At 52.9% G+C, this 25,830-nt stretch overlaps 1 protein-coding gene across 1 annotated transcript; it reads left to right on the top strand.

Annotated features, from left to right (window-relative positions):
• Positions 1-692: 692 nt before the first annotated feature.
• On the top strand, positions 693-25,830 carry NMNAT2 (nicotinamide nucleotide adenylyltransferase 2; the record flags this gene model as incomplete). The annotated part of the gene is made up of 11 exons (XM_084265835.1): positions 693-777; positions 19,865-19,953; positions 20,648-20,715; positions 21,429-21,507; positions 22,217-22,346; positions 22,935-23,015; positions 23,123-23,167; positions 24,244-24,320; positions 25,206-25,307; positions 25,529-25,596; positions 25,728-25,830. 11 exons carry the CDS (start codon positions 693-695, stop codon positions 25,828-25,830), a joined length of 927 nt encoding a protein of 308 aa, XP_084121961.1.

Here is a 25,830-nt window from a genome sequence, read left to right as displayed (position 1 = left end):
AGCAGGCCGGGCGGGGGGGGGGGGAGGGGCACACAGAGTGTGGCTGTTCCTGAGTCCCATGGGTGGGTGTGTGGGTGTGTTTTGCACCTCCGCAGCCCTGGCAATGGACACGTGTCACTGCTGGGGGAAAGGAGGTACACAGCCCCTCTGTGTGCGTGTATGCGCACAGGGGTGGCTATGTGCATGCCCCATCTCCCCAGCCCCCTTCAGAGGGGGAGATACATCTCCTCACATGTGCACCCACACGTCAAGTTCTGCACACATGTGTGTATGTGCGTGCAGATGTGTGCCCACATGTGTGTGCGGGTACACGCGTGGGGGATTGTGTGTGCGCGGGGGTGCGTTGGGGTGCACAGGCGTACACACAGGCACACACACATACACACACACATGCGTGTGCGTGTTCCCGGGTGCGTGGGCGCGGCCTCCAGCCCCTAGAGCTGCGACGCCTGCCCGCTCCCTACCTGCCCCCGCTCGCCCGGCTGCCGGTATCCCCGCGGAGGTGGGCGCACCCCAGGCGGTGCCTGCCGGGGGAAGGAGGGAGAAGGGGGGCGGCCCCGGCCCCGCTCCCGCAGCCGCGGCACCGCCCCCGCTCCCGCCCCGGCCCCGTTCCCTCCCCTCCTTCCCTGCCTCCCGCCGCCGCAGCCGCACCGAGACACAAAAAGCGGCTGGGGCAGGGCCGCGCCGGCACCATGACGGAGACCACCAAGACCCACGTTATCCTGCTGGCCTGCGGCAGCTTCAACCCCATCACCAAGGGCCACATCCAGATGTTCGGTCAGTCCCGCCGGGACCCGGGGCGGGGAGGAGGAGGAAGGGAGGGCGGGGGTCGGGGATGCACCCCGGGATGGACGGTGAGGGTATTTTGGGGGGTGTTTGCGGGGTGCAGCCCCGCCTCCGGGGAGCCGCAGCGGGAGGTGCGGGGGAAGGGGGGGCGGGAGCCGCGGGGCCTCTGCGGGGCGGCCCCGGCCGGGCGCTGTCCGCGGGGGGGGCGGGTGCTGAAGGCGCCGCGGGCGGAGGCCGCCCCCGGCCTGGGGCCCCCGCCGCAGGCAGAGCCAGCAGCACCAGGGCCGGCGTCACCACGGCCGGCAGCCAGCCTTGGCCCCGCTCCCCTGAACATAGCAGGGTTCCCCGCGTCCGCCCTCGCCTTGCCACGCCGCCGCACCCCCATTTTTCCCCTTTATCCCCCCCAGAGCCCCGGGTAGGTCCTGGCAGGGGCTCCTGGCAATGCCTGTAAGCCCACCCATTGGGTCTGTGAGTCTGCAGGGGCTGTAGCGCTTCTACATCCCCTCCGACTGAGGAGGGAGGGAGGGATGGGGCTGGGCAGCCAACACCAGGTACAGCAGGAGCAGACACAGATACCGGTGGTTAATCGGTATGTCCCAATGCCCAACCTTCCTTTGACCTGCTACCAGTCTGAATTGGAAAGATTTGCGTGAGAGGATTGATATTACTGAGCATCCGTGCAGGGATCCAGATGATGGGGATGCTGGAATCACTGCCACAGCCTCCTCAGGCAAGACAAGAGGGAGGGAGGGAGGGAGAGGAGGGATGGAGGAAGGGCAGTCTCTGTCAAAGGCAGCCTGACATGCAATAAATACTGATGGTTTGGACAAAGCTCGAAGTGCCTGGAGATCCCAGTACAAATGATGACTTACCTGTGGTGGGGAGGGGTCCTGTGAGGGTGAAGTTTCCTCTGTAGACCACCAGAAACAAAAATAAATGGAGGTAGAAAGATCAGCTCCTCTGATATCCCTTCCTGGAGCACACACACACACAGAGAGAGAGAGAGAGAGAGAGAGGAGCCATCCTTGATGACTGATAGGAGATTTGAGGCTGGGGAGCAGATGCTGAAGGTCTCATGCTACAGCTGGAGCTGCATCCCTGGGGTTTTAAGAGCTGTACATAAGTTTTAGAGTGCAAAAAATAATTGAAATCAGCTTGGGGTATGTCTGTGTCAGACCTAGTTTTTGTAGATCATGATGAGTTGGGCAGCAGGCTAGAAAATTATGTGTTTCTAGATGCAAATGAGTACATTGTTGTTCCATTTCATAAGGGGCAGCAAATACACTGAATATATTTCTGCTGAGCAGAAATACACCTGAAACTATCCTATTTCCTAATATCATATTCCCTAAGAAAACAATACCCTATTCCCTCAGATATTAACAATTGTGTGCAACAAAGAACAAGAGGAGCTATTTAAAAATAAAATCAATAATTAAATGAGATTACAGGGACTTGGTTGATAGGAGCAACTATTGACAAACCAGATTTCTGCAATCCATGTTATTTAGTCATAGGTGATGTTTTGATTCAGAAAAGTAATACTAAAATTATCATCGTGGCCCGTATTCAGTGGGCTAGAAACCAGTAGTGAGATTATAATTTAGAAAATAAGGATCAGTGAGCTGTTGGGTTTCTGGGGGCAGGGGTGTAGACTCCCAGTGAGATTTTATTATTTTTTCCTCTCAATACTGTTTGGTATCTTTATCAATGACCTGGAAGAAAATACATCATCCCTGCCAGCAAAAAGTGCCAATGACCCCAAAGTGGGTTAGAATAGCAATTAATGATGGTAACAAGCCGGTTGCACTGCCCAACCAGGGTTGTTTGATAAAAAGGGCTTGTTCAAGCAGTGAAGTCAAATGCCAAGTCATATGTCCAGCAAGGAGGAACCCACGTCAAATATAAACACCAGGCAAACGCTTTCTGCTGAACAACAACCGCGTCAAGGACTGGGGAGCGATTGTACGTATCCTGCTGCTCACAAACTCCATGTGATGCTGTAAATAAAGCAGGAAATACAGCCCTTGTAGATATAAGGAGGGAAATATCAAGCAGCAGGAGAAAGGGTGGATGTTTTTATATATGTATTTTTTCCATGTACACCATGAACAAAACCCTCCTTGCAGGAACAGTAACAAGAATTGGATTAGCTCTGGAAACCAGGTTTTGTGGGAAGTCTAAAGAGGCTCGGTTTAGATCCATCTTTAAAGATGTTAAGGAGCAACTCGATTGTGGCCTTTCAGTATCTCCTTGGGGGAGGGATGTGTGATATGTGATGGCAGGGGGCTCCTTTCTTCAGCGGGATAAGGGCTGGGGAGATGCCTGGAGCAGGTTTGGCTACCGCACAACTTCAAGCTACAAATACTCACCTCAGTGCCTGGTAGAGGTTTGGAGAAAAATCATACTGGGAGTTACTGGGAGTTATTGGACAAACACCTAAAGGACAGCACAGTCACTAGTCACAGCCAGCATGGGCTCAGGAGAGGGAGGTCCTATCCCTCCTATCTGATTTCCTTTTAAAACAAGGTCACCCAGCTGGTTGACCAAGGGAAATGAGCAGATGTTATTTTTGGGGATTTCAGTAGAGCTTTCAATACAGTGTCTCACAGAATCTTGCTGGACAACATGCCCAGCATACAGCTGGACAAAGCCATAAGGAGCTGCGTGGGCAAATGGCTGAAGGGCCAGCCCAGAGAGTGATTGTGAGTGGAATTACATCTGGCTGGCAGCCAGTCAGTAGTGGGGTTCCCCAGGGCTCCATCTTAGCTCCAGTTATTTTTAATCTTTTCATAAAGAACTTGGACTCAGGACTAGAGGGTGTCTTGAATAAGTTTGCAGATCACACCAAACTGGGAGGAGCTGTTGACTCTGTTGTGGGTGGAGAGGCCTGGACGGGTCAGAGAGCTGGGCAGTCACCAACCCCATGAAGTTTAACAGGGGCAAGTGCTGGATTCTGACCCTGGGAATGGGCAACCCTGGATGCGCACTCAGTCTGGGGAAACAGGCGCTGGAGGCCAGCCGTGCTGAGGGATTTGAGGATCTTGGTGGGCAGCAAGCTACCCATGAGCCAGCAGCGTGCCCAGGCAGCCAGGAGGGCCAACCATACCCTGGGGTGCATCGTGCACAGACGGCATGGCCAGCCAGTCCAGGGAGAGGATTGACCCACTCTGCACTGTGCTGGGGCAGCCTCACCTCGAGTCCTGGGTGCAAGAGAGACACAAAACTATTGGAGAGTGTCCAGAGGAGGGCAATGAGGATGGGGAAGGGTCTGGGGGGGAAGTCTTACGAGGAGAGGCTGAAGTCCCTGGGTTTGTTCAGCCTGGAGAAGAGGAGGCTGAGGGGAGACCTCATCCTGGTCTGTGGCTTCCTGACTAGGGGGAGCGAAGGGGCAGGTGCTGATCTCCTCTCTTTGGGGACCAGGGATAGAACCTGAGGGAATGGCATGAAGCTGCGCCGGGGAGGTTTAGGTTGGATGTTGGGAAGAGTTTCTGTACTGAGAGGGGGGTCGGGCACTGGCACAGGCTCCCCAGGGAAGGGGTCACAGCACTGAGCTGGGCTGAGGGCAAGAAGTGTCTGGACGATGCCCTCAGCCCCATGCTGTGACTGGGCAGGGCCTGTGTGGAGCCAGGAGTTGGACTCGATGGTCCTTATGGGTCCCTTCCAACTCAGGAGATTCTAGGGTTCTATGATTCTAAACTGTGTGGTTTTGAGTGAAGGTTATCAAGGAGTAGGAAACAGTACTTGGGTACCTGACAGATTTTTCATCACCCGAAGGCTGTAAATTGAGATTAAGACATCTTTCAGAGAGACACAGTTTAGCTGAAAGAGGAGGGCTTGTTGTGGAAATTCCCCATACGTATGTCCTGCAAAGATCCTGAAATATAAGCTTTGAGATACCTGATAGGGAAAAACAAGTCTTCCACAAGGAAGGGACACAAAATTAAGCTTCTAAATGCCTGTTCTTTTTTGGTTTGAAGAACGCTTCCCCCAAGGTCTAAAAGAATAATCCTGTAACCCCAGGAATCTCAACCAAAATCCATGTTACCCATTTAGCTCTGTGCTATGTGAGTTCAACCAGAACAGAACTCCCTCCTGTAAATGCTGCATTCAAACAGATACTTGGGCTTCGCTAGCATGACCAGATAATTTCTTGCTTAGCAGAGAGATACAGTTTATCTCTTTAACACATGGAACTAATTAACCAAAAGGAAGTACAAGATTTACACTAATATGCTGCTGTAGACACACCCCTGCACGCCGACCATCATTTTTCCTCACACAGCTCCTATGATGTTTTAATCAAGCCAGAAGCCAGCCTTGCCCCACAGAGAGCTTCCCACAGGGTTATTTTATTTTCCATCAGTCAGGTGAATTTAAACCTCAGTGTCACCATTATCCTTGGGTTCCCACAAAGCTGAGGTTCTTGTTACAATCCAGACCCACAACTGCAGCCCCCACCAACCCTCGCAGATCTGACCTTACTGCATCCCTCCATCCTCTCCTGACGGCAAGGCTGGGTCACTCGGCCTCGCCAAAGAAGGCTGGATCACATCTGGGTATATAAAATGAACACTATACATATAAATTCATAATTTACATTGGATATATAGCTTACAATTAAAAAGTAGGTGAGATGTGGTGCTCGTACACCCATCCGTACTGAGGGGTTGAGACCAACACCCACATAGCCCTGGAAAGGCTCTGAGTTATTTGCGGTATCCAGTGTGCTTTGAGATAGACGTGTGTTCTGAGTCACAGATTTGAGTTGTATCTCTTAGCTTCATGTGGCTTTTAGGAACATTTTAGGATGCTGGTTTGGGGGAAGGGAAAGGTGAGAGGAGAGGGCAGAGGTTCTTTCTAAAACTGGCCATGAACAGGCTTTAGCCTGAAACAAAACACCATTTCGTTTACATCCTAAAGACAAGGAAAAGCAGATCCCATGCAGAAAATCTTAATAACTGGAGGAAAATAAGATTGAGAACCAAGCCCTGCATTAAAGCTGCATGAAACCTCAGTGCCAGGGCACCCAACTGCTTACCTCGGCCAGCAGACACCCAGACTCTAATTTGCAGGGTAAGCACTTCACCCTTCCTCTTCCTTGGGAAAGGAATATCTGTGACATCCCCACTTCAGCATTTAGGTGAAGAACTGCTGGGCACTTGTGAGACCACGCTGGAAGCAGAAGTTGGTGTCTCAAGGAGACCTCCCTCCACCTTGGTGTCACCACAGTTCACCTACACCTTCCTCCCCATGCAAGCGATGCTACCCAAAGGACTGAAGCCAACAAACCAAAGCCAAAAGCAACATCCAATCTGTTCAGCCCTGCTAACGCACCACAGCCTGTGCTGGTGCTCTTCCAGCTGATCAACTTGTGCTTTCTTTAAGGGTTACATCATTTCCCTGCCTTGCCCCAGCTTAGGGAACCCTAACTCCTCCTCCCACCCAGGGTTCAGAGCATGAAATCGAGCAGCAGCCCCCACGAGGTGAAGCACAAAGCCTACCTGTCACTCAAAAAGCCATCGGTCACTTTGAAGGCAGAGTCTGGGATTAAAGGCATGACCGTGCGAGGTCCGAGGCACCGGGGTTTCCAAGGCTGTCTCTGCTAGTGTTGCCGGATGGGAGAGGGAGCCAGCAAACTGCCAGAGCTGTGGGAAGATGTCAAGTGAGTTTCTCCAGGGCTCTTTGCAGAAAGGGGCTTGGCTTGTCCTGTGGGTAGTTGTGGTAATCGGACAGTTGCTCTGATGAAGTCTGCAGACTGAAACACCAGGAGTCTGGTGAGGAGAGACAGGAACAGGTTGATCAAGATGCAGTGTTTCAATATTGATTTTTTTTTTTTATTTTCTCTTTCTTTTATCTGTAGAAGAAAGGTCCCTCTGAAAATGCCCCTTTTTGGCACATTTTGACATTTTTTCTTGCCTTTTTAAAGTTCAGGAATTCCTTGTAACCAATCCTTTCACATGCAGGCTTCTGGCTTCCAGGGAATGCCCTAGCTCACCAAACTTAGTTCTGCTTCTGCCCAGCTCTAAGAGCAGCCTGACACAGCTTCACCACCCATGGCCCATCAAACCCAACGCTTTCTGACATGTCTCCGTTCTCCTTTGCACCTCTGCTCATCAGGCTTTGATTAGCAGAGCTTTACTGGGGATCTCCTTGCCCTCACAGAGGAAAATTTCAAGCCATCCTTCCCCTCCTCCCGGCTGCAGGATTCCCATGAGCTCCAGGGACATGGAGGCTGGGGGCAGCAAGGATGCTTGGAGGTTTGGTTATCTGTAGCATGTCAGATGTGGTCTTCTTGGAGGGCTATGAAGATGATTAAAGGACTGGAGCATCTCCCCTACAGTGATAGGCTGAAAGAACTGGGACCATTCAGCCTGGAGAAAAGAAGCCTGAGAGGGATCTGATCAGTGTTTATCAATAGCTGAAGGGTGGGACACAGGGGGACATGGCCAGCCTCTTCTCAGTGTCTGTGGGGAAAGGACAAGGGGCGATGGCCTCAAATTGGAGCACAGGAAGTTCCACACCAGTATGGGAAGAACTTTTTCCCTGTGAGGGTGAGGGAGGCCTGGGACAGGCTGCCCAGGAGGGTGTGGAGTCTCCTTCTCTGGAGATATTCCAGCTCCGTCTGGATGTCTCCCTGTGCAACCTGTCCTAGGGACCCTGCTTTGGCAGGGGGGTTGGACTCAATGATCTCTGGAGCTCCCTTCCAACCCCTATGATTCTGTGACTCTGGCCACCTGAGATGGTTTAGACCAGTTTGGCCATGGAGTTTCTCCACCCACTTCATTTTGAACAGTGTCAGCACCTGGACTTGCACAGAAAAAAGCTCATAGATAAGGTGAAGATTGAAATTCAGCAATTCTCTACCATTCTTCCCTTCCCCATCCTCTGTTGCTAATTAGAATTAAATTCTCCCTCTATCCTACGTCTGTTATCAAAGAGAATTTACATCCCTGGGATAAACCCTCCCTCAGATTTCTGATGGAAAACAATGACAGAGGACTCTGCCATTGGAAGGAATGGTCTCCATTGCATGGCTCCCTAAGAAGATCTGAGCGATTCAAGACCCCAGCAGGCTGCTCTCTGCCTGCTTGACATAGCCCATCCCAAGGAGCAGCACTGGGGTCTGCCACACTGCAGAAAGAGGTGAAGGGATGGAGTCTCAGAAGTGAAGGGGGAGGAAGAGGCAGGACCCAGGGCTTTTGTTTATGGTGCCTTCTTTAGACATCCTGAACATCAAGAACTGCTTTCTCTTATTTAGCTGAGCTACAGAATGGTTTAATGAGTGCATCACAGCCTGGGATGGAGCAGAATGACAGCTCACCCTTTCCCCTCTGTGATGGATCTGCAAGTGACCAAGAACACAATACACACACACACACACACACACACACACACACACACACACACCCTTATCCCCTTTTCCCCCAACTCCATCTAGGAAAAAACTCACCAGGAGCCGGAGAGAGGCTTTGCTGCTGTGGTCTGCAACATGAGTAAGAAGCTGAGGCCTCTGCAAGGCTGCCTCGTGTTTCCATTCCATCTCTGGGCTGAAATCTGACTGCGTAATTAGCTGGAGCAATCGATGGAGCGAGAAGCCGGTAATGGGGCTCTGGGAGGACAGTGAGGATGGGGAGGGCCGGATGCATCCCCGGATTTGCTCTGCACGGTGCCAGCCGGGCTCTGGACCACAGGCAGTGGGAAGGATCCAGCCCAGGACAGGCAGTACTTACACCAGCCCAGATGCTTTGTTGGGCACGGGGAGTTGTAGCACCCATGCTCACCTCTGAGCAGGTTTTTAAGCCAATGCTGGCAGGGCCCTGCAATACTGCAGAGGAGCCTCCGCTGACACCCAAGCTGCTGCAGTCATGGCTGGGGTGGTTTGGCCCTGGCTGGAGGCCAGATGCCCACCAAAGCTGCTCTGTCACTGCCCTTTTCAGCTGGACAGCAGAGAAAATAGATATTGAGAGGCTCAGGAGTGGAGATAAGGACAGGGAGAGATCATTCCACAATCAGTGTCACAGGTAGAACAGACACAGCGTGGACTAAAAAGGGAAAAAGGCATCTTGATACCCCCAAAATCCACAACAATGGCAAAGAGCCCCAAGCTTTCACCAGCAGAAGGGGTCTGGGAGGGCAAGACATGCCCAGCCTGGCTGAGGGCTCCAGGCTCAGAGCAGCGGCAGACATCATTACCCCTCAGCCCAGCCTTGTGCCGAGGGGTGTCAGCAGCGTGCTGCCCCTCCTAGCACCCACCCAAAACAGAACCATTCTGGAACAGAGCAGCACCACAGCACCCATGGCTCTTTCAGGTGCTGTTACATGTCATGTTGCCATCACCACACCCCCACACCGATTCTTTTCTTTCATGGCCTTTATCACCAGCTCTCTGTATCTCAATAATCTCATCTCTTTATGGCCCTCAGCAAGGAGGAGTTTTCCCAAGCACCAGATGAAACTCCATCAATAACTACCTAGGGATTCTTCTAAAACATTTATAAGCTCTTAAATATTTAGCAGTATTTATTACTGTCTGTGAGACATTACATTGTCCCTATGACAATGCCACCTCCCAAAATGTGCCTCATTCCTTTTCTTACTTCCCCCAACTACAAACAAACCCAGCAGTGAGAAACACAGTCCTCATTCAGGAAAGAAACAAGGGCTCTGTGTCTATTTAAAAGCCACTTGTGCTCGCTGAGATGCTCGCACCTCCTGCATCGCCCTCTCTGATACTTCTTCACAGTAGCCCAGGCGATGCTGAGAGTATCGATTAGCTGAATGCTAAACCCTGGCAGTGGCAGCCCACGTCTCCCGTGTGACCTTGGGAAAGTCACTTAATCTCTCCTAGCTGATGCAATGAGGAGGGGGGCACGACACAAGCAACTTGCTGCTGGGGGGTTGTGCGGGTTCTTGCAGCGATGGGGGATGCAGGTACAAGCGGCTTGGGGTTAGGTAGATCTTTGTGCATCTGAGCAGCAGCTGGCCCAAAACAGGCATCCTCACCCCGGCATCCTCCAGCGTCCTGAAATCCCCGCTGGCAGCAAGGCAAGGGGTGCTACAAGGGGTCCCCCTGAGCTGAGGAAGAAGTTGCAGAGATGCATGGGAGTTGGGGTTGAGACCACATCCCACCTCTTGTGGCCATGGGGGCAAAGGACGAGCAGAAACAGCACAAGTGACCTTAACCCCCACCCTGCCTCCACCTGGGACCAGGGAGCCCAAAGCAGCTGTAGAAAGGCCCAACAGCCACCAAGACAGAAGAATCACCCTATGGTGGAGATACAGCCAGGGCACCTCTGGGGTTTGAGGTGAACATGTCCTTCCTGGCATTTAAAACTCCTGAGTCCACATGGGCTGAGGTGTCACCAGGACTGGATTTTAGGGGTGCTCTGTGTGGAGAGAGCTGGGGAAAGTCTGTGGTGCCCACCACAACCCTGAGAATCAGCCCAGGCTAGGGCAGAGCACCTGCCCCCACACAGCAGCATTTCTCACACATGCTGATGGTGTGCAGTCACGCCTGCAGAAGACAACCTACTTTGGGAGCATGTTTTAAGGGAGGGGCTTCTCTCCCTTTCCAGCATCAACTGGCTTCCATCAATAAGTCGGAGCTGCTGGATGCAGCTCAGTCATGTAAGCAGAAGACTCTTAAATCCGTATTTTGGGAACAAAAACCCACAGAGTCTTTAGAAATACATATTTTTCAGAAGCCACTGTAAGGCTTATCCCAGGAGGAGATGAACTGGAATGTGTCTGTTGTGGAGCTGGAGCAGGAGGAAGCAAATGCAGAGGAGCTCCCAGTAGAATGGGTGAAGAGTCTGTTGCTGAGCCAGGCAAGAAAAGCCTTGCTCAGCTCCACAAAAGCTTCTACTTCACTGAAAAATCCAACAGCTCTTATCTGAGCTTGAGCCTTCCCTAAGGAGATCATGCTTTGCCAGGACTTACTGGCAAGGGAAGAAAGAAAACAGTTTTCCCAGCGAGATCTCGCGAGCTGGGGATGCTGAAAGGCATAGCTGCGCTTCTAGTGCCTTCGCTTCAAGCGGAGACATCGGCGATGCTTCTTTTGGGGGACAGGGGGTCTCAGGAATCAGGCCTGCAAAGAGAGAGGGTTTTGCTGAGCCGTGCAAAGTGCACGAGGCTGAAGTCCTCCCTCGGCTGCTGCTGCCACCCCATGTTGGCACCAGCATCCCTGCCAGGGTTCCACATCTCCAGCAGACAAGCCCTGGGTCAGGCTCACAGCACAGGGAGGGGTCAACCAAGACCAGCAAAGAGCTGCCAGACAAGCGCTCCCCATCTCTGCTCCACGGGGAATTGGGGACTGTAAATCCTCTGCTCCTGGTAAGGTTGTGATCCCCCGTGCGTCAGCCCGTGGGAGCGGCACGGCACACGCCGGGGCATGCAAAGCACTGCCTGTGATGTGCTACAACGGCTTGGAAGTGAAAACAAACAGAGCTGGCGTGGGGAAATTAGGGCAGTGGAAAACAAGTGTAGAAATCTGTTGGATTGGGGGTTCCCCCCTCCACATTAAAAAAAAAAAAAAAAAAATAAAGGCACTGGGTGACACCAATTTCCCATCCTGTGTCTGGCTGAGATGGGGACTGCACCTCTCTAGGGAGGAATGCTGAGGTGCCTGTCCTATTTTAGATGTGCCACCCACATCCTGGTGGAAGCAAAATAAGACCATGGGAGGATAGTGAAAGTACTCCCCAGGATCTTTTTATTCCCTGCTACCTTTGTCCCATGTGACAACACTATCCATGTGCCCAGGGTGACAACAACCGGTTCAGAGAGAGCAGTCAGAACCCTCTGGAAAACCCTCCCCTCCAGCTCCTGATATTTAAACCCTCATTGAAGCTGAGATACAGCCACAGAAAACCAGCTCCAGGCAAGATCCATGCCACAACCTGATGATGCTTTACCACAGGCGGTGCCTTTACATCAGCTGGATGTAAAACCACATAGGAGAGGCAGATTTCAGACGAAATTGTCCCAACACCATTTTCTGCCTGCTCCAGCCACCATGGTCTTCGCTCCCCTGGCTTGTATTTACATACATCCTGGTGCTCAGGAGGGCAGTTTATGCTGAGCACTGACAAATGCACATTTTGGCACATTTCTCTCTAAAAACCAAGGAAAATCCTACCCTGGAAGGGAGAAATTTCTCCCCTCCACCCCACACCGTACTACAGCATGCACAGCCCTTGCTAACTTACAGGGTTGCCAGCTAACTCACCAGCCAAGGAAAGGTGTATGACCCCTCACTTGTCACCTCAATCACACACACACAGACACTCATCTTACCTAGAAATGCTTAATCCTTCTCTGAGGGCTTCTAAAAACGGTGATTTGGTACTGTCCTGCAACAAGGAGCTCAAAAAAGTGTCCTTCCTCATGCAAGGTCATCTTCATCCATTTTTATGTACTAGGAATTGTTTTTGCTAGGTTAGACACTTCCCCTTACCTCACCAGCCCCAAAGCCTCTAAGATGCCCAGGCAGCAGCTCTGGGTGTTAAATACTGGGTGGAGGGTGGCCCACACCTTGGCAGGACTCAGCTGCCCATCCTCAGGTGAGACCCAGTAAGCCTGAGCACATTCCTCCTCTCCCTGTGAAACCAGAATGGAGATCCCTGGGCAGTAAGTTGTGTCACTTCTCCTTAGGTATGGTGGGAGTGATGGTATTGTGCAAATCACCTGCTACCTACCTGGAAGAGCTGGTGGCATCTTCAACTCAAGCAGCAGCTCCCTGTACTCATCCTCATGTTGCTCACCTGAAGGTCATTGTCTGTGGCACAGTGGGATGCTCCAGCAGGAAACAGGACTTTGGGCTGGGTTGCTTTGCCAGGCTCCTCCTCAGATGCTTCTTCGCAGATGCTGGGACCTGGATGGTTTCTCCCTGGGTTCCTCTGTGCTTTCACACATATACTGCCCCTTGCAATACTCCAGTTCAGAAAAAAGAGACAAACCCAGGATGTCTTCAATTAAACTTTTAACGATTTCAAATGGGCTGTTCCTTTACAGCTTCATCTGAGAAACCCAGACCACCTGGGACCAGCCAGGTCTCTTGCCCACGCCTCATCTTGTTGGGTCTCCAGCAAATTCCCATCTGTTTCTAGGTCAGGTCACTGTGACTTGGTCTTCAGCTTTTTCTTTTCTTTTTTTTTCCTTTGGTTTGTTCTAAACATCTAATTTCACATTTAAGCCATGAGTGGTCAACAGATGGTGATAGCATGAGTCTTGTTAGTCATCACTCGGGCAGCTCTCAGAGCTGGATGCTGGTGGGGTGCCTGGGTGGGCTGGGAGGTGGGAGGGTCAGGTGCTGCAGCATCACTTCTCTGGGGCCTGAGCTTCCACCACAGGCTGCCAGGTATCTGGTGGCCATTGCTACTTTCTTGTGCTTGTGAAAAGCTGTTAGAACAAGCATGCAGCAGTAACTGAAGCCGTTTACCATGAAAATTCCCTTCCAAATTTGTGGTTATATAATGCCTGGACACAGCTATGAGCTAACAGGGCAGGGGAAAATGAGTATCGGAACAATTAGCTTGGAGATGAAGATTGTTAAGCATTATGGGGTTTAATGGGATATTTCTACCAATGAAAAGTCTCCTGGGAATCTGACTGAGATCATCTGAGGGGCAGGACAGGTGGTTTTGGTCAGTGGGACACAGTGGGATCTCCCCAAGCTTTCCTTGGGACAGGTGCCCCCAAGACAAAAAGCTGTGCTCTGCCCCTTCCTCCTGCTTCTTCCCAACAGGAAAACCTCCCTCGAAGAGTGGTCAAGGCTCGTTTTTCTAGTAGAAATATTGCATTGTCTCCCCAGGAGGTCCAGGGGTGGAGGGGCCAACAGTTTCCCCAGCTCTCACCAAAGTGGGGCTGTAGGCAATGGGTGGGTGAAGATGCTGGTGGGGGCAGAGAAAATTGCCCTGGGCAGATGGGAGAGAAGAGCTGGTCTCTGAGATGAGTACAGCTCTGATGCATACAGCCCTGGCTTGGCATTCAGAGAGGGGTTTTGTTGGGTTTTTTAAATTTCTTTTTAAAATATATGTACACACACAGAGCACTCAGACAGAGGATGACTGCTGGCTCTGTGCCCGAGCCAGGCTGGGGGTAGGAAGCAACATTCAGACCCTGCAAGTGAAGCTAGTTTGAGAATAAAACAGAGTGTGCTGGCGTATCTGGGTCACTCTCCACTGCAGGAGAAGGTATTTTAGACAGCCTTGCCCTCGGCACCTCACAGCCCTGTCCCGCCTCCCACCCGAGGGTGTCAGAGGCCAAATGGCTCAAAATGAGACACCCAGGAAACGATTTCACCTTCTCCTTCACTCGTGGCTGGCTGAGCACTCTCCTCTGCCCTGGCTCTCAGGCAAGAGCAATTAAGGGTGGGCAAAGCTTTCTTGCCTCTCTGGTACCTGGTGTGTGTTTTCAGAGGGCAGTGCAGAGCACGAGTTGGCTGCAGCTTCGGTTCTCAGCGGGGAGAAGGGTGTAAGTCAGAGCTGGCCGGGGGCGTTTCTCCAGTAAAATAAAAAGGGAGGAGGGAAAAGGAAGTCCTAGAGGTGCAGATGAACCAGGTACAAAGGCAAAGCCAACCCAGTTTGAAATTACACCTTGAAAAACTGGACACTGGGAATATTTGATTTCATTAATGTCAATTCGGGTGATGGAGCGATGCCAGAGCTGAAACGTCATGACTAAATATACTTGTTGAGAGCCACCAACGAAGAACATCTCTTAAATAAACACCAAGGAAACAGACAGTATTTTTTCATTCAGCCAAGACAAAAATCATCACTTATAATAAATTTTGTAGCCCTGGAGTGCATCCTCTGACTGGCCTTTCCCTGCCACCATCTCACAGGAAAGCAGCAGAGTTGAAAGTATCACAAGTGCAGTGGCAGGGAAGGTGAGGAAAGCTGGGCTGGGGCATCAGGGAGGTTTCACCAATGCTTGAGAAGGGTTCAAGTGTCATCCTTACCCCCTCCCCAACATAGCAAGGCTAAGGTCACTCACCAGCTGCCACAACGGGGCTGTGCCAGGGGGCATGGAGACAGGGAGCTGCGGCTGAAAGCTCTCCACGCTGTCAGTGGGCTAATGCATGACTTGGCAGGGGCTATCACTGGTAGCTTATTTATGTCAACAATGTTTGAAGCCCACATGAGCCTGTCTGGAGCAGTAAGGACAATTTCCACCAGGAAAGAAACAAGCTTTTCTCTTGTAAGCCAATATCCTTGCATTGGGTGCTACGGGATACAAAGCCAACATCCACGCACTGGGTGCTGTGGGATACAAAGCACTCATGGGAAATGACAATAAGGAGGGTGTTTTCTGGGGCCCAGCATGGTGTCTCGATATCACAGGTAGTCAACAGGAAAGAAATGGGCTGGGAAGCTGAGACAGAAGGCTGAGCTCAATGACAGTGAACAGGCCAGAAACCAAACAAACCAGCAGAGAAGCGGGGCTGAAACTGCTGAGTCTGATGACTTTTCGGACCAAAATCTTCTCTTTCCCAAGCAAAACCCTTTGCACAAGCAGGGAGGGAAGTTTGGGGGCTGCACTGCCAGCTGACCATAAGGAATACAGATAAGAAGAGGAATTGAAAGTTACCATGGGGTCTTTGGTGTTAGCCATGCCTACCATGAGCCTGGTCCCCACAAGCAGCATATTTTGTATGAAGGACACAGTTTTATCAAAAAAAAAAAAGGTTCTTCCTGAGAGCACGGACCTGGGCATTTGGAGGAGGCACCACACCAGAGAAGCCACAGCCCTTTGAAGTGGTGACTCCCCCAACCCAGTGCCCTATTTCCAGAAACCCAGAATGACCAGTGCTATGCTTGGCTGTGGAGCTCCTTAGCTTAGCCTCACGCCCCACTTTCTTCGGGTTAGAAGACCCAAGGACAGAAGAAGACCCAAAATCAGAAGAAGGCTCAAGGGGAGAAAAAGACTCCTCTTGCTTTGCCCTTTCTGTGCCAGCCACAACCTCCATCCTGTCTTCTTGCCCTTTCTGCCCAATTCCTAGTTGTTCCTCACATGGAGCCACATCATCAGTCACCGTCATTTGGAGACGCTGAGACCCACACCTCCTCCCATACATGCTTGGGAGCACACGCCATGGCAGGAGGCACTGCAGCCTCAGCCTGGAGGTGGGACAAGCCACTGACAGCCCTGGCATCTCTCAGAAGAGCTAAACCAGTTTTGTCATGCCTTGTAGAGAGGGTGAGATGCAGGCCTGGGTAAGCTAATGCATTTGGACAGGATGGCTGCCTGTTGCCCTCCTCATTTAGCCACGGAAAAGCCAGTCTGCAGCGATTCCACCCATAACAAAAACAACTTAACGAAGCTTTAAATCTGGAGTTGTGATGGCAACATCAGTGTTGAAAACTAACCCCACGGTCTTGTGCCACCTCCAAGCCACAGTGCCACCAGACCCAAGTCCTCTGCTGCCATCCCGGCAGTGGGGGAATGGCTGCTCCCAACACAGTTCTGGCCCCACGAGCAGCACATCTCCTCTCCAAATGGGATTAGAGACATCATTTAAGAGAGCACAATCTTTTTAAAGGCTTTTGCTTTGAAGTGGATGGCTGTGAAGGTCTGGCTTAGCTGGCAGCTACATAGACAAGGGAGGCAGAAGATGGGCCACGAGCGAGCAGGCACAGCTGTCCGATATACGCAGCCCTGCAAGCAACTGATGTGCTCTGCCTCCAGAACAAGGGAGAGTGGACCAGTTTGGGACATGAAGAGATGTTCTGTGGGTTGTAGGCAGGGCAGAACTGCTCCTTCGTAGCCTGCGTGTCAGCTGGAATCGTTACCTTGCAGAGATTTAATTGCAGAGATTTACTAGCCAATAATATGGGGCTTTTTCCACGTGCAGTTAAGTTCTGATTGGTATTTCTGAGGTAGACAAGAAGTTCTTGAAAGTGCAGATCCCAACCTTAACAGTTTTAATTTTGGAGAGCAAACATATAATCTCATTTTTACAGGTTTCTCTAAATAATGACATGCAGGTTAAAAACAATAAAAAAACCCACTGTTTTGATGGTGACACAAGAGAGCAGCAACATCCATCCCCTGCCAAAAGCATGTCCCTCCGCATGCACCCTATGATTCTATAGAATCATAGACTCACAGACTGGTCTGGGTTGGAAGGGACTCCAAGGATCACAGAGTTCCAACCCCCTGCCACAGGCAGGGCCACCAACCTCCAGGCCTGGAGCTACAGAAGGCTGTATCCAACCTGGCCTTGAACACTCCCAGGGATGGGACACCCACCCCCTCTCTGGGCAGCCCCTTCCAGCCCCTCACCACACTCTCTGGAAAGAGCTTCCCCCTAAGATCTCATCTCACCCTTCCCTCCTTCAGCTTCACTCCATCCCCCTTGTCCTGCCAGTCTCTGCCCTTTGAACAAGCTGATTCCCCTCCTGTTTCTCTGCTCCCTTCAGGGACAGGAAGGCACCACGGAGGGTCTGTCCCATGGGATGCCCTTGGCCTTGCTGTAGAAACAGGCAAAAAAAAAATGCTGAGTCCCCACCACTGCCTCAGGGTGGTGGAGACTCGCCGTTGAGCTCCTGAGAGCCCGAGCTGAGATGACGTGCCACCAGCTTGGCTCTCAGCTGCGTAAATACAGACCTGGGGAAATCAATAGCCGGGCAAAAGTGTTGGCTTCCACACCTCATGGAGCAGATCAGTCCCGTTGAGGATGGGAAGCAGAGGTTGCCTGCGAGGAGCCTGGCTTGTCCTCAGAGTAAGCTTTCTAAAGGTGCTGTAGGTGACGGAGGAAGTGTGGAGATTAACAGATGGGGGGGTGGTGGTGGTGGTTAATCTTCTTCTGGTGAGGAAAATCGAGTCAGGGTGAAGCAGGGAATAACAAGAGGATTTGCTCATTGAAAACCTGATGGCATCATTTTCATTAGGAAATTTCCTCTTTGCTTTCATTTGCATTTTAAATTACATGGCAGTATAAAGGTAGACACTGGTCCATCAATCTTGGCTCCTCTGGACACCCAAAGACCCATCTCTCCTGCATTGGCAACACTCTGCTTTGGCTTTTCCAGAAATTATCCTGGGTTTTGCCCCTGCACGGTGGCAACTGGCTCCAAGTGTTTCAGTTGTCTTCTTGCATGCACTTCCAAGGCAGCCAGCATACCTCTCCTGTGAACCACCTCAGCTCCTGGGCTCATCCAAACCCATTTCCTTGCTCCTTTTAATTCCTCCTCCAACATGGCGGCTCAATTCTTTGATTTTGCATTACTGTAGAAGTCTCTTGGTGCTGTTTGCTGTAACTTACACCCTATACATTTTTTTCCAAAAAAAATGTATTATTTCCTATCTAGAAGAGGACCCAGGACACAGTTTTCATGAAAGACACCAGAAAGAGCACAGTCAGGGGAAAAAAAAAATGCCTTTCATTTAAACCAAACAGCCAGTGCTGCCAGGGAGGAGGGGGGAAAATTCAGCACATCTAATTCAGGTGATGGCATTTTACCCATCAAATTATTGAAGCCCATTTTTGGTTCTCTGGGGTCTGGCACGCCCAAGGGCACAAGAACTGGGAAGGAATCCAGGGAAGGATTATGGGTGAGTCCATGGAAAAGGTTTTACTGAGGCTGGCAAACTCCCACAGGCTGTCATGGGGGGGTGCTGGGGCTGCTCAGTGCCCTGGGGGAAAAAGAAAAGTCCATGGCAATTATAGTTCCTTAATTGACTTTTAACTGATCCAATCGCTGAACAATATTTCTCTGCCCTGTCCCTCCGCCGTGATGTCCTCACAGACCAACATGTCCTCTCCTCTGCCAAGGCTTTGTCCCAGCGGCTCTTCCCTGAGAGCCGGGGCCAGTGAGGAGTGAGCAGGGCTGGGGAGAGCAGGGGACAGCCAGGCTTGGAGCTAGAGGTGGGGAGCTCACCATCAGGATCCAGCGCTATCCAGCAGAGAGGAGCAGTTGGGGATGGGTGTCTCGGTTCTGGTGTGGTGCTGCTCCTGGTGATAACGTCAGCGTTTCCCAGCTAGTGACACGTGAGGTGTGGGTCTTGGGATGGGGGGTGGCAGGAATCCGTTTGCGCTTGGCACCAGTGCATGCAGCCCTGTGTGTGACAGCAGTTCTTAGTTAGGCTGTCAACCAGCAGCACATCTTAGAACCACAGACTCAGAGAATGGTTTGAGTTGGGAGGGACCTTCAAAGATCACCTAGTAGGACCCCCCTGCCATGGGCAGGGACATCTTTCACTAGATCAGGTTGCGCAAAGCCCCATCCAACCCAGCCTTGAACACCTCCAATGGTGGGGCATCCACAGATCCTCATGGTAAAGAAAAAAGTCTTCCTTATATTTGCCCTGGGTCTACCCTCTTCTAGTTTAAAGCTGTTGTCCCTTGTCCTGTCACTACAGGCCCTGGCAAAATGTCTCCATTTTTCTTATAAGCCAATTTCATATATTGAAAGGCCACAATCTCCCCGAAGCCTTGTCTTCTCCAGGCTGAACCAGCCCAGCTCTCCCAGCCTGTCCTCTGTGCTCTATCCCTCAGATCATCTCTGTGGGTGGCCTCCTCTGGACTTGCTCCAACAGCTCGGTGTCCTTTTCCTGGGGACCCCTGAGCTGGATACAGCACTGCAGGGAGGTCTCCCCAGAGCAGAGCAGAGGGGCAGATTCCCCTCCGCTCCCTGCTGGTCCTGCTGCTGGGGATGCAACCCAGGACACAGGTGGCTTTCTAAGGCTACCAGCAGCTCTCATCAGTGGTGCAGGCTCTTGGCTGACCCTCTGGTGCCTTTGTAAGGTGGTTGGAAGCAATTTGGGGTCTGAATGTGATTTAGCTTTTGCTAAAGACCTTCCTTCTTCCACAAAATCCACCTTCCCGCAAAGTTTGGGGGGGTCTCTGGGGAAGTCCACACTTGGCATCACCAAGGACAGCATTGAATGAGACGGGCAGTAAAAATGAGGCCAGCTCTTCCCTTGGTCACCTTCCCTTCCCAGTGCTGCCCATGCGAGGATGAGCCACTCCATGGGCGTTGGGCAAAGCTGGTGGGTGGCAGTTGGGCATTGAGGGGGCTCAAGGGTTCTGGCTGAAGCCCCCTGCACCCTTTCCCTTGTCCTCCTTCAGAGCGAGCCCGGGATTACCTGCACAAGACCGGCCGTTTCATCGTCATCGGTGGCATTGTCTCACCTGTGCACGACTCCTACGGGAAGACGGTGGGTATCCCCATTTTCCTCTTCTGCTTCCTGGTGTCTCTGAAGCCTGGGGGGAGCACCAGGAAGCTCTGCCTGCACCTGGGGTCTTCTCGCAGCACCCTGGCCATGGGAAAGCCCCCGGCCATGGGAAAGCCCCCAAAGGGAGGGAGGGGATGAAATCACTTGCTCTAGAAGTAAAAGCGGCAGTGAGACCCTCCAGTTAGCTGAAGTACAAGGTGGCACAAGAAAAATGTTCTTGGCCAAAATGGTGGTGGTCATGGGGTCATTGGGGTGGATTTTTGGTTTTTTGAGTGATTTCCAATCTGGTTTTACTGTGGGGGTGGCGATGATGCAAACAGGGACCTTTACAAGCACTCTCTGGGACAGAGGTAAACCTAAATTAGTAGAACAGAGAGTTTCCTCCTCTCCTGAAAGCTGGAGAAATTCCATCAATACAGCACTGTCCCTGGCTCTGGTCCCACAGCAGCCCAGGGCTGAGTGAACCCCACCAACCAGCCCATACCCTGGGCTGAAGCAAGGCAAAGACTTGAGTGAACAGGAGCTCAAATACATGTTTGTGGGCAGGAACAAATCCTGCTGGGCTCTCCTGTCTGAGTGAACCTGGTGCCCTGCCCTGGGAAGGTTTGCAAGCCCAGGCTGGGCTGGGCACTGTGCTTGCCTCCCATAACTGTTCTTGCATCACCTTCTCTTGCAGGGTCTGGTCTCAAGCCGGCACCGCCTGACCATGTGCCAACTGGCAGTCCAGTCCTCCGACTGGATCAGGTGAGTGGCAGAACCCACACCTGCCCTGGCACCAGCACCACACTCCCCTTCCCCAGCACCACAGTTGCAAAGTCCTTCATGCAAGGTGGAGGTGCCACCAGCTGCTAGAGCTCTAGGAGGGGCTTTCTCCTCTCCCAGCCAACCCTTGGTTAAAAGCAGGGGGCCTTCCTCTCCTAGTCTGGCAGAGAACCAATGAGGAGTGTTTCACCACCCTTCAAGGGAGACCTTTGGCTTCCGGGGGTCTTGCAAGCCCGTCACTGTGTCTGTGATGTCTGGGTGAGGCCCAAAGTCACCCAGCCCACCCCAGCCTAGTGCCATGGCACCATCCCTTTCTATGCCTGCAGCACCAGCCTGCAGACTCTTCCCACCTTCCCAGCATTGCCACGTGGCACCTGGGGGCTGAGGTGGGACCAGAAACATCTCTGGGCTGCCCTCAGGAAACAAGGTTGTAACACGTGTAACTACATCCAAGCCAGACAAAAGCTGGTTAGTTGGGTACCAAAAAAGGGGAGGTGTCCAGGGGAGGTATGGGGTCAGAACTCCAAAACTGGTAGGGAGAGCTAAGTGGGAGGGCTGGAGGAAAGACAGGGGACATGGCAGAGCTGAGGGAGCGATGCTGACTGCTCACGGCTTGGTGGGGAGGAGGAAGCACGGCCAGGAGGTCCAGGCAGCAGCCATCAGCCAACATCGTTACCTTGCTGTGCTCCCCACAGGGTGGACCCCTGGGAGTGCTACCAGGACACCTGGCAGACCACCTGCAGTGTGCTGGAGCACCACCGCGACCTGATGAAGGTGAGGAAGCCCCCATGCCATGGGTGCCCCCCAGGGTTTGGGGCGCAAGGGAGAGTGCAGGAGCAGGGGTGCTCTTGCACCAACACATGGACATCAACAACCAGAACATGGCTGGGACAGACAGAGAGAAAGTGTGTGGGGCTGTGCCTGAAATCCATACCTGGAAGAGGCATGGGGTCCCTTATCACAGCTGAGTTGGGCTCCTCGCCCATCAGGGTGAGGAAAACCAAAGCTGAAAGCAAGTCAAGCCCTCTGGATGGAAACAGCAGCTGCCCCAGTCCCACGGACACCAGGAGAGCAGGGTGTCCAACTGGCAGCACCACTAACCAGCCCAGCAGCACCTCTAACCAGCCTGGCAGCGCCATTAACCAGCCCAGGAGCACCCCTTACACATCCAGGGATGATGGTTTCAAAGCTGGGAGCCCTAGGGGTGCCTGCTTTCTCTGTCAGGCACTGGTGGAGAAGGGGGTGCATGTGCACACCTGCAGCCTTGCCAGCCCCACGGGTCCCCATCCCACTGTCTTGTTATGCACAGGGTCCTGTTAGCCCCAGCCCATCCGGTGGGGTCAGATGGGCCTGGGGATCCCAAAGCAAGTATGGGTGTACCCATCACCTTCAGCCTGGGGTGCGAAGGCTCGGTGCGGGGGGGCACAAAGGTTTTGGGAGGCATCTGGGACAAAGCCAGCTGCACCTCTTTCCCTTGTTGCAGAGAGTGACTGGCTGCATCCTCTCCAACGTCAACACCCCCTCCATCACCCCTGTGATCGGCCAGCCCCAGAACGAGTCCTCACAGACCATCTACCAGAACAACAACAATGTCTCCAACAAGCCCACCGCGGGTAGGTGGCAGCAGGGGAGTGGAGAAGGGGATGGTCACACCACTCACCTCCCAGCCAAGGCTGCTGAGAACTAGGAGTGGTGCTCCATTGTCGTGTTTTTTGGGTCAGGTCGCTCTCCGGGCTCCACGTACCAAGACCAGGGTCGGGTGGGGATGTGATGGAGGAGTTGGCATCCAGCACAACAAAGGGAGCCAAGAATGGCTCAAAATGACCGTGAAATTGCATCAGATATTAGCCAGATGATGTCCAGGCAGCAAAAGCATCTGAGAGAACGTGTCTGGTGCCCATAGAGTCCATGAGCAGGACAAGTTGGCAGGGGAGGGGGACATGGATGGATCCCCATGAGCCAGCAGGACGTGGAAAATGGAGGTATTAGCTGGGGAGAAGAAGGGGAATTACTTAAATCCCATAAAAATTAACGTATTGTGAGGTCTCAGAAGAGATCAGAGTGTCCAGCTGATCTCTGTGGAGCTCTTTGAGGCACAGTATAGGTCTCAGGAGCTCAGACTGGGAGGAGGTGCTGGGGAAATGCTGGGAGCAGGTCTGCCAGGGCATTGCCTCTGGTTAATTTCTCTTCTTCATCCTCAGCAAAGATCCTGGGGAAGGTGGGAGAAAGCCTGAGCCGGATCTGCTGCGTTCGCCCACCCATGGAGCGTTTCACCTTTGTGGGTACGTAAAGGAACGCCCCAGCATCGCCTGGGCCTTGGCACCAGCCCTCACCCTTCCTCTCAGCCCCCTCTTGCAGACTGGGCACCAGCATTTCTCTTTTGCTCCAGATGAGAATGCCAACCTGGGGACGGTGATGAGATACGAGGAGATTGGTGAGTACACAGACCCGCTCCGTGCCGCCCCGGCTCCTCCTGGCCGGCACCACACGGCTCAGGAGCGGCCGCATGGCGGATCCGATGGTGAGCAAAGGATGCCACAGCCCATCATCCTGTCCTGGCGCCGGCTGCTGGGGCTCAGAGGTGAAAGAGGAGCTTAGCTAAACTGTCCTGAGCCTGTTCCCAAGCAGCCTAAAACAATAGGGCTTTGCACCCAGCAGCGGGAGAGATTTCAGCCGCCATGGTGCTTCCATCTCCAAAGCCCTTCAGTGGTTTTAGACCCACCAGGCTGCCATGCCCTTGGCACCACCATGCATCACCCAAGCATCTGCATGGGGAGTGTGACGCACCAAGACAGCTTGCTGGTGTTGGAAAGCCTGGGCACAGCACCCATCCACACACAACCCACAGGCTTTGGCCACCTGGAGATGCCAACTAGGGAGGCACCTCCCTCTGCAGCTCCCTCTTTCCACCCCTCTGGTGGGTGTGCGGCTTTCCTCTGGTGGGTGTGCCAATAAATCCATCTTTACAGGCCCAATAGAACAGAAAGCTCCTTCCCACTGCTTGGCTTTCTTAACGAACAGCAGATCAGCTCTCAAAGCAAGCTGTGGGCAAGCACCAGCCTGGGAAGGGAAAGGGAGGACATAGAAGTCCTCCAGGATGAGCGAGGAAAGCCGCTGGTGCTCCACCACATTTTGTTGAAGCAAACACAGCCATGCCTGTCCCCTTTGCCCAAAGCTGGAGGCCCTGCAGCAGATCATGAAGGAGCTGTGGGTGCCCATGGCATGGAGAAATCACTGCCTTCCCCAGGGACATCCCACCTCTGGGGCTGGAGCGTGGCTGGAGTTTAACAGCACGTTAGCCATGCTAACGACCCTGCAGTGCGGGAGAGGAGCTGATAAGGTGTGGGGAATTTCATGTTTGGTACCAGTAGGGATGGGAGAAGGACCACTGGATCTCTGGCAAGGGAGGGCTGTGCAGAGGAGGATCCCCCTGAGCAGCACAGTGTGGTGGCCATGGGGGATGCTGCTCAGCCCCGTTTGCACCTACCTCTGAGCTTCTCTTTTCTTCAGAGCTTCGCATCCTACTGCTCTGTGGCAGCGACCTGCTGGAGTCCTTCTGCATCCCCGGTCTCTGGAACGAGGCAGATGTGAGTTGCCACCACATGGCTCCTCATCCCCAGGCTCCCTTCCTCTTCCTCCACTGCTTCCACACCCAGCTCAGGTCCCTTGGGATGGCAGGAGCTATACCCACCATACCCATCACCTCCTCCATCCCAACCCTAACCCTCATCTCCCCTATGCATAAGCAGCCTGAGTGACAGGGTCTTCTGCTCCCAAGTCACCAACCCTGCCCAGCCTCCCCTTCCATGAACCCAAACCCTGCTCCCACTAGCCACTCATGCAGAGGACCTTACTTGGGGTGCAGGGTACCACCCCGCCCCACCAAGGGTATCCAAAGGCTGCGCTACCACTCCTCCACTTGGAAAGAGCCAGCATCAAGTAGATGCGTGTTGCAGCAGAGCAAGGCAGGAAGGTAGGAAATGCTCTTTCAGCTGAGCCTGGTTTGTCCCACGGCAGGAACTGTCCCCACATGGTGGCAAACTTGGCCACCAGCTTTGGCATGAAGTCAGGTTTCCTCTGCCCAAGGCAGAACAACCCTGCAAGACCTCTGGCAGCACCAGCGTGTCCATCCCACTCATAAAGCCTTCCAGCAAGGCAGAGGTCTCATCCTTCTTGGGCAACCTTTTCTGCTGTCACACTCTTTCCACCACAAGCCCTCCCCAAAGCCTAACCTCAACGTCTAGTAACAGGATTTAACCCTGTGGCCTTTTTATTTTGTCCACCACAGAACATTCACCACACCTCAATCAATCTAAGGTTCTGCCAAAGACTGCCCAGATAGCCTCAAATCCACCTTCTATCTCTATCGAGACCTTGCTTTCGTGGGGCAGGGTGGGGCAGGGGTTGGCAGACAGCAGCAGGTTTTGCACAGGACAGTTATGGAAACTCTCCCTGCGTTGGGTTTTCCATAGATGGAGGTGATCGTTGGGGAGTTTGGGATCGTGGTGGTGCCCCGGGATGGAGCAGACCCTGACCGGATCATGAACCACTCCTCCATACTCCGCAAGTACAAAGTAAGTGGGTGCAGCTGAGAGGAAGGTTACGAGAGGACTCACAGCCTCTCTTCACCCAGGGCAGCACAAAACATCTCGAGGCCAGATGCTCCCAGGTGGGATGAGCAGTGGGGCCACCATGCAGCATCCCACAGCAGCCTGCTGGGCAGCAGGTCCGGTGGGGCAGACAGCCACTGGTTTTGGGTCATCCCTTCACTCTTCTCTCCCTCCTTCCCCTGCAGAACAACATCCTGGTGGTGAAGGACGACTCGAACCACCCCATGTCAGTCGTCAGCTCTACCAAAAGCAGGTGGGTGATGCAGGGGAACTCCTGCTATGGGGCTGGGAGAAAAGTGCCCCTGGCCAGCCCTTCCATTTGTGGGGACACCAAGGTGCTCCCCAACTGGGGTCTGACCTCTTTTCCTACCCCCACACCCCCAGACTGGCCCTGCAGCATGGAGACGGACACGTCGTGGATTACCTCTGCCAGCCGGTCATCGACTACATCCTCAAGAGCCAGCTCTACATCAACGCCTCCGGCTAA

Source organism: Gallinula chloropus, assembly GCF_964237585.1.
Source record: "Gallinula chloropus genome assembly, chromosome: 6".
NCBI lineage: Eukaryota > Metazoa > Chordata > Aves > Gruiformes > Rallidae > Gallinula > Gallinula chloropus.
Note: the sequence above shows the minus strand (reverse complement) of the source record. Positions and strands in the feature narration are given on the sequence as shown.